The 9,134-nt window shown below is 47.2% G+C and overlaps 1 protein-coding gene across 1 annotated transcript; it reads right to left on the bottom strand.

Annotated features, from left to right (window-relative positions):
• Positions 1 to 20: 20 nt before the first annotated feature.
• RPE65 (retinoid isomerohydrolase RPE65) lies at positions 21 to 8,315 on the bottom strand. The gene is made up of 13 exons (XM_009510622.2): positions 7,946 to 8,315; positions 7,421 to 7,571; positions 6,704 to 6,811; positions 6,472 to 6,613; positions 5,651 to 5,798; positions 5,279 to 5,360; positions 4,748 to 4,880; positions 4,486 to 4,625; positions 3,686 to 3,815; positions 2,754 to 2,868; positions 2,555 to 2,649; positions 2,334 to 2,445; positions 21 to 952 (listed from the first exon to the last, which is right to left on the bottom strand). Exons 1-13 carry the CDS (start codon positions 8,046 to 8,048, stop codon positions 801 to 803), a joined length of 1,611 nt encoding a protein of 536 aa, XP_009508917.2. The 5' UTR covers positions 8,049 to 8,315; the 3' UTR covers positions 21 to 800.
• Between the last annotated feature and the right edge of the window lie 819 nt (positions 8,316 to 9,134).

Genomic DNA, 9,134 nt, shown 5'->3' with positions numbered 1-9,134 from the left:
AGTCTATTAGCATATTTGAACCATAGCCTCTTACTACATTAGTGGAATATTTATTTAATGAAAAGGAAGGATTAAGCTGAGAGTCTATAGCACACTAAGGAAGCAAATTCGTCCCAAGCCATAACAATTGCTTGATTTTTTTCATATTCATGTTTTAGTATGAAATCCAGAACTCCAGAAACTGCACTTCGACAAAAGACAACACATAAGCTAGTGTGTACAGTTTTCAGCCATAATAAAGTACAAAATGCTGCCTGCCACACAGCCCTCAGCACGCCGCTTCGGATTTCCAAAGCGGCTATGGAAAGGCTCAACCTGCATTGCTCGAAGGATACTAAGGGAGTGACCAAGGAGATTATATAAATTCATAATACTTCAGTACAGGCTAAAAATCACCTCTTCTCAAGGCACATGAGAGGACATAGAGACTGTTCCATGTAATGCTACCATGTGTACAGGTATTGAGTTTATACTGTGCCCTTTCATGCATCTTTGACTCTGCCACAGCTGCAAAGTTTATTTTCTAAAACCAAAACACTCTCCCCACCACCCCAAACTTGTGTTGTTTCATCTGTATAGTTCTTAGCACTGTACATCTTGAAATTATGCCAAAGGGTGTAGCTGAAAAATACCTGGTTAAGTATTTTGAAGAATCACCAGCAAAACTGAAATACTTAATTAAGTACCCTTACAAATAAAAAGCGATGTTGAAGGAATTTAGGCCATCTGAGTGCTTGTAAACAGAGACCACACCTTTGTGGAGCTGGAAGAACCCTAATGCGACGTGTTGCAGGCGGCGGTCACGCTCTTTTGAAGATTCCGTGGAAAGTCACAGGAATGTTCACCTCCACTTCAGCCCTGGCAACCTCGCTCATGTCTTTGGCGTTCAGGATCAGGAGGTAGGCAGGCTTTGGCCCTGCGCCTGGGCTGACCACGATGCTCAGCACAACCCCTAGTAGGCGAGGAAAAATGACAAGCCTGTCCCAGGTGTGCGCTTGCGCTACCCTTCCCTTGGGCTGGTCAGGGTAAGAGCAGCCACTCGCACCCAGGGTACAAGAAATCCCATCGTTACTGCACGATCATCTGTTCTGAAGTAGACTGAGGTTATTTCTCATACTATTTTGTGTTCTTGCTGTCGTCAGCTTGCCAGCTGGGGTGCTGTGGCCCAGTAGCTCCTATAGACTTTCTTCTTAAAACTGAAAAATGTTTTTAATCTGAAAAGGAACTATGAAGGGCTATTGCAGGGGCTGATGACAAAACATGACTTACTGGAATATATATCAAATTTATCCATTGATCTTTTTCAACATTATCAGTTACTTTAAACCTCAGAAGCAGAATTACGAAGTAATTTTATAATGTGAGAAGATTAAATTTCTGGATCCCGACACCCCTGTGCAGAATGGATGGGATGTCCTAGCTCTCAGGTTATTTGCTCATTTTTGTACTCTCTGGGTCAGTCATTGCAGGAGAACCTGGGAACAACCATGTGCCGTAGGCTGTGACAGCATCAAACGCAGCCTTGGGTAAGATGACAGAAATGTGAGCACAGAGCACGGTGTTAACACAGCTTTCAGAGAGTACTTCTGCAGGGACTTAACTCCCAGGGAGAGAGACTTAGACAACATGCATTTTAGGAATATGTTTACTTCAAATAAGGAAAGCTTTTAAGAACAAGCTTAAACCCTTCTCATTTCAGTGGGACTTAAACCCCTGCATAAGCACTTTTCTGAACTGGGAACAGATAATATAAAATTTTGCTCTGAAATATGAAGTATTTTGACTAGAAATAGGAAACTCTTACTACAAACCAGGGAGAGTTGGCTCTTAAATTCAGCAGAGCCAAGACTTCTCTTAGCTTCACATAATCCTTTTTGGGGATGAGGAATTCAGGGAATAAGTAGACATCCTCTCAGGATGGTGGCTGCTACTCACTTTCAAAAGAGGTACAGGGCTGGGGATGTGCGAAGAAACCCACACAGCGTTTGGCATGAATACAGCTACATGCCCTCGAGTGACAAAGCCTGAATTCACTCCACTCCTGCATGAGGAGGATGAGGATGGGTTTCCTGATGGAAAAAAAGCTAGGGAATGAGGACAACGGCTCATCTAAATCTAGAGGTCTTTCTCCTGCTTTGTTTTCATTCAGTTGTGACTTTCCCACTTTCTCAGAAGCTTCTTGGCAGTGTTAGAACAAGGTAGATAGCACCTAGGAGCTGCCTGCGGGCTCTGCTCATGCCCGCCTGGGGCACAGCCTTGCAGGAAGCCCCAGGGCCAGCAGACACAAGCTTTTCAAATCACAATGCCATTGATGGAAATAAAGTCAATGTTACCGTCATCTTCCTCCAGGGCATCTGGATGGGAAACGAAGATTGGCTCCGAAGGGTACGAATCTGGCTCCTGCCACACCCAGGTCTCCTTTGTTTTAACATTCAGCTTGCAAAGCTAAAGGTGGAAAAAACCCAAAACCCCCCACATCTCAGAAATACTCTTTCTTGTCCTTAAACTGAAAGCTTATGGAGAAGATGTGCCTCACCCATTCGCTGAGAGTTACCTTGTCTGGGACAAAGTGATTCAGCCCCAGCCCATATGTATACGTGTAAGGTTTCCCATTGTATTTCTTGTAATTGATCCGTGGAAATTCGAAGGCTACAATAAAAATGAAAATAGATATTTGTGTGAGGATTAGCGGGATGTGGAGTGCAGGGGGTATTGGTGTTGCCGCTGGCTGTGCTTCGGGGTCATCCTCTTACCGTGGCGCGGCCCTGAGAAAATAACTTCTGGCTCCAGCCAGATGGTCTCATCGCTGCACAAGGTCGCCGTCGCTGTCGTGTATGGCAGGGTGACCAAGTTCTTGCCTGTGTCAGACTGGACAAAGAAAAATACCCAAGGGAAATGTAGAAACATTCCTTTGTCTAGTTGCAGAGATCTGTTGCAAACCGCATTGAACGGCGAAGGCAGCGATGTGCAGCCAAGCCTTATAAAGCTGCAGAACAGGAATATGCTTGGTGACGTCTGCGTTTTGCATTTTCCGAGTTAGCAATAGGGCAGTAAGAGTGCCTATGGCTAAACCAGCCTGTATGTCAGCCTTCATGTGCTTATAAACACATGCAGAATTTTTTTCCCCTCCTTAAGACATTCAGAGGTTTTAATTAAGCACTGCCACGCAGGGTTGCACTTTTTGCTTGATTACCAACACAAGCAGCTCCGCAAGCACCTTGGCTGACCTGCATCCCCCCCAGCAGCCCTTGGCCCACCCACCGATGACCATGAGCGGGGTCACTGGAAAAAAAATCCAGCGATTGCAAGCCAGTGAGCTTTGCACCAGGCTGGCCACTTGATGGACCTCACACTCTGAGTTGGGGCTGGAGGCTTTAACTATGCACACTCAGGCTGCAGATGCTCCCTTCTCTGCTCCCAGCACTGCCACCCCACAGTCTCCGATTGAAACAGTAACTTATGGGGAATAAAACAGAATAACATTGATCAGGTAAAGAAAATAAAAAGTTTCTCTGAAGACCCATACTTTAAGTTCCACCCCTCCATTAAAATGTTTAATTTGAATTAAATGAGGTCAGGCAGAGCACTAGCGATGCTTGGCCATAAGCCGTGCAGAGGAGCTGGGCAGACATGGACACCTCCGAGCCCTGCTGGCAGCTGCGGTGGCACAGAGCCGTGACAGCACCTTGTCGATGTTCAGGGGCAGCACGTATCTGCGGGCTTCGGGCTGTGGGGCCTTCTCTGCCTGTCGCTTCACTTCATCCCAGTTTGCTCGTAAGTTGGCTAAGTAGAGGTAATTGTAAACAAACTCGAACCTGCACAAAAATGGGATCACAGACAGGAACAAAGACGTCATTTGCAAGTGCGGGATTCAAATGCAGCCGTTTTTTCTTGAAGTGCAATGGAGTAAGAGGAGTCCCTATCCCACTCCTTGGCAGAAGCAAGCGCGCACCCACTTCCCATGTGGGGAAAACCTGGCCACTGCTGGTTTTTGCCCCAAGCGCCCTGTGGCGGCGGCCAGGACCACCTCAGCTCAGGGCATCCTGGCTAAGGATGGGGTTGGGCATCACCGTTTCAGTGCCACATTTCTCTGCGTTAACACAAAGAGCAGCATTCAAACCTCAACCAGATCCTGCTTATTGCAGCCCCAGGAGTCGAAATAGCATCAGCTTTTGGGTCATCACTAACGTTTATTAAAGGTAAAGGCAAACAATGTCTTGGAAAATGAGTTTTGAACAGGCTCTCTACACCTCTGTGTAACTTCCACACTATATAGTCTATGTATCACCATGTGTGAATATTTAGATGGGTTGGAGGGACTCACTGCGTATGCCACAGGCAATTCCAACAGGGAAGGGATGTGCCAGCGCAGGGACTCACATCTGGTGCTGGGGCTCTGCTGGCCCCCACCCAGCTCGTGCAGGGGGACGCACGATGCCGCAGGGACCCTCAGCCCCCTCCAGGCTCAGCACTGCCAAGACTCACCCCTTCCAGGTGCAGAGGTCGACAATCAGAAATCCATTATCTTCGTAGGTGTTAATGTGATGGAAAAGGTTGAAGGCCGAGGTGCGGTATTTGATGTTGAGAAGCCTGCCTTTCTTTTTCTCTGCCACGTGAAGCCAGACCTGAAAAGCAAGTAGCTGCTTGGTGTAGGCTCAGAGAAACAAAGGTAAAATCGATATGAAGGGCCTCCCAGTCCAGGGCTGGCTGCCCAGTACAGCCTGGTTTGGTATGACTTGCCACTTACCCCCATGGTTTCGTTGGACTCGAAGCAGTCCATATAGTTAGCTCCCCAAAGGCTCCAGGAGGAGAGGAACTTGAGGAGGTTGATTTTCACCGGTGTTTCAACAAACACTATGTAGTTTGAGGTCAGCCCAAAGCTGTTTAGAAACATATGCAGACCACATCAAGCTCACTGTAGTTTGGACAAAACCTGGATAGTAGTTCATCTTAAGCACTAAATATAGCATGCAGGTCATCACTTAAAATGTCAGGAATATAAACATCCTCGTTTTGATAAATCACCTAATTTTGGTTGCCAATTACATGCAAGAACAAGCCCTGCATGCCACTTCTGTAGAACACGCAGCGCCAGGGATGCTGTACGCGCGTACCGCACCTTTGTGTGCTTGCAGAAATAAAAAGGGACTTTGTTAGTCTGCACCCACTGCTCAGAGCAGCTGCTTTGCCACAGGAACACACTGTGTGGCACACGTGAGCAGCATCCCGCTTTTTGGCTGACCTGCATTGATAGTCGACTGACCCCACGGAACGTTACCTGTGAACATAAGAGGGCTTAAACCTGTCGCTGCAAGGGAACTGCACCACCACCTCTGACTTGTTCATCGGGTCTTCCTTATCTGGAACAGGACAGGTGAAGGGTTATGGAGAGTTTCATACATACCTATTTAGCCTGTATTTGTAGTGTTTACCCAGCAAGTTCCTGCCTTTAACACAAAGGCAATTCATGATTTAGAAGCCACGTAAACAGTTGTTTTAAAGACAAAATTTCTGTTACTTAAAAAAGAAAAGAAAGTCTAAAGAACAATTGAAAAAAAGCAACTTGATGACAAAACTAATTTGAAGGATAAAAAAAAGGTATTTATGGGATAAGATTTTCTCAGTTTGCTTAGAGGTGGGATTAACTGACCTGCTTGAAGCGGAGGAGTCCGTATGATGTTATAGGCGAGCGCAAAGTTTTTTCCAAAGCAATTGCCAATGTTGTAAACCGTCCCATCATTTTCAATGTGGGGATGAGCCGTTGCCCCATTGATGGACACGTATTTACAGAGATCCACCTGGAAAGAAGATGCAGAAAGTCAGGAGCTTTCTTGGCAGGAGATGGGGAGTCACCACCTCTGCAAGGCATCGCAGTTCAATACGTCCCCGCTGCAGCCATAGAAAGTTCCTCTCTAAGCCTGAATCACCACCTGTTTTGTGAAAAGGAGAAGGGCAGCAAAGCCAAGCAATTTGAGACGGCCAGGTGAGCTGACACAGTTACAGGGAGAGGTTCGGGATCCTGGGGTCTGAAAGGGAAGGCTCCACAGGCTGGACGTCAGTAACACAGCAAAGGAAAAGATCAAAACACTCGTTCTGTGTTACATACGGTTCTGCAGGGTAAATGCGGCGTGGCCTTGATGTAAATGAAGGCAGCAGTGAAGCTCTGGTAGGAGCCCTTCGGTTACAGTCCCTTTTGGCCAGGCTGCAATGTAGCTCCAGTTTGCAAACCCCAACCCAAGCATGAGGATACGGATCATGGACCCCCATTGCCTCCTAATTAAATATTACTCAGGGCAGCAGCGGGTTCATTTACAAGCTCTTTCTGACTGCTCTCATTAACCCTCACAGCTGGCTTTATTTCTGCATCATCTCCCTAACAAACCCCAACTCCTACCTTATTATAAGAGGCAGTTATTGAACATTTTCATTTTAGTTTTACTCCTCTATATATTTAGAAGCACAAAGACCCACCTGCTTAATTGTCTCTAGTGTATCTGGGTTAATTTTGGTTATAAAGTTGGTCTCAGTACAGGCATAGTAATCTTCACCGATGGGGTAGACGTTAACGAGGGCATTATCAGTGACCTCCACACCTTTGAAGTACGAAAAAAACCTGAGCAGAGAAAACGGACAGGCAGTCAGGGGCTTCTTGGAAGTGGAAGCACCATAGGACACTGCTGCAATGTCTACAACCCCGAGGTACCTGGAAAAGATGTTCTTGCATGGGTCTGGGTAGGCGGAGGTGCCAAATTCTGTTATCACAATCCTTTTCTCAGTCATTGCTCTCACGTAAGTATCAGTCCTGATAAACCTGGGGAGAGTGAGGGCAAGCAGGCACATTACACGTATACCTGTAAGATGGCAATGGGCTATACAATTAAACTATGAATATTGTTGTGTTGAACTTCATGAGACCTCTGAAAGCCACAGGTCCCCACGGCCTCACGTTGCGTCTAGAGTGCGTGGGGTCCAGCAACCGCCCTCCCCCCCCACTGCGGCAGTGGGAAGGGATGGCCAGTGGAGAGCTGAAGCTCGTGGGAAATGCAGCATTTTCTAAATGTTCTGCACCAAACACCTGAAAGCTGATGCCTTGGCAGCTTCTAACTGAAAATACATTTTGTTTTTCATAGACGTCATAACTTTGTCACTGGCTGCAGCTACATTCAAGCCTTTCTTCCCCTACCCTTCCAGATGTTTTGTAATCGATATAAAAATTTGCATTTCTGCTAACTATGACTAAGTTTCAGTTATTTTCATCTGGTTTTAGTGATCTCACCATTAGAGCTCTTCCAATGACCTCATGGGCTTGGAACAACTGGCACCTCCCACATGCTGGGCAGCAGAGCCCATCCCCAGTGCTTGCAGTTGAGCAAATGCTTTGTGGTTTTTTTTTTTTTTTGCTTGGAAAATTGCCACGTACCTTCGGTGATAGGTAACATGCCCCTCCTTGAAGTCGAACTTGTGAAGGAGTGCCTGGCCATCAAAAAGGTGATAGAAGGGCTCCGCACCCACCTCGAACAAGCCGGGACCACATCTCAGGAGACTTCCTCGCAGCCAGGTGGGGATCCTGCCTGCAGAAGGTGCAGTGTTGGTACAGGCACAGCCCGTGGCAAATCAGACCAAGTAATTTTTATTGTGTCAACAAAACGAACAAAACTTCAAACTATTTTTTAAATGTTTATTAAATTTGTTTTTTAAACATGCACGAGCTCTTTATGCCTTTTTCTTCACCTACACACCTAAGGTAGACCAAGACATTCAGTATGACATGTCTAAAGACCCCCCATCCAGTCTGTCCGTCCTTTACCCCAAAATATGCCATCCCTGTTCAGTCATTTACCTCCAACCCTATGCTCCAGCCCTTGTCAAGCCTCCAAGCTGTAGCGGCCTGTAAGCTCCTGAGAACAAAAGCTGGGCAGGAGGAGATCAGGGAGCCCACACCAACCTGTGACGTGGGCGGTCACTGGAGAGGACAGCTCCTCCACGGTCTCAAAGAGCTTTTTGTAGCCTCCGGCAGGATGCTCGACTCTGAAATGGCCAGAAGACATGGGGTTAGCTCAGTTTTGGGATAGATTTGGACACCCCGCCCCCGGGAGAGGTGGTTTTGTTTCTGGATGGACTGATCTGCTACTTACAAATAAGTTGAGACATCAAGAGAGAGAAGCACCAGCCTTTGTAGGGCAAAAGGCTTCAAGGGCTCTTACCAACTACTACAGCCCCCCACAAACCATTTGGACCCCGAGTCTGATGCATGATGGAGGAATCGGGAATACCAATGGGGGAATCTGTGCCAGATCCCTGCAGGCAAACATCCTCACCCAATGGACAAACTCAGGATATCCTGAATCATCAGAAAGCAAAATCCAACTTGTATCTCCCAGGTCTTCGATAAGCATATATTTTCCTTTTTTCTTTGAGCAAAGCAAACTTGAGTCCATAGCTGATAATTATTTGTGAGGCTCCAATTTTCATCTATTGCAGAGCCCATGAAGACACACCATACACAGGCTGTGTGGGCCACTGTCCTTCCCCTCCAAAGTACGAACCATCCTCTGGTACCTGGAGGTGAGCCTGTGCCCCTACACCAGAATCACGCTGCTGCATAGGATGTACCAGCACAGACACGCACACACAGAGAACCCCCCTTCCTCCTCCCCTCCAGAATGCGGTGACCCCCAGCCTCACGGGAACCCTGCCAGCCAACACTGCACCATGATGGTGATCGCTGAGTCGCTCCTACAGAGGAAAGCCCACGGGAATACTCACTGGCTGTACATTCTCTCCCTGACAAAGGACCTGAGCCTCTGGCAGCCAAGCACGCAGCGAGAGCCGTGTGCTGGGTATTTATAGAGCGTTGAGCCCTGCTGAGGGGAGCCCTACTCCTGAAACCGCCCCCACCAATGAGTGTGCCCTGGGAACAGAGTGGGCTTTCACCACCAAAATCCTCCCCAGGCTTTGAGAGGTTTTGTCTTGCTGTTTGCACAAAAAAGGGCTTTGAATATTTTTCTGAGACCCAAATTCTTCCCTAGCAGAAGTGATTACAAAGAGGAAAAAAGAAAATCACCAGGAAAAAAAAAAAAACCAGAGAAAGGAGTGAAACGAAGCACGCTGGAGTTGTGCCAGGTGACATGCTG

Source organism: Phalacrocorax carbo, chromosome 6 (genome assembly GCF_963921805.1).
Source record: "Phalacrocorax carbo chromosome 6, bPhaCar2.1, whole genome shotgun sequence".
In the NCBI taxonomy this organism is placed as follows: Eukaryota; Metazoa; Chordata; class Aves; order Suliformes; family Phalacrocoracidae; genus Phalacrocorax; species Phalacrocorax carbo.
This window is presented reverse-complemented; position numbering and strand designations above follow the sequence as displayed.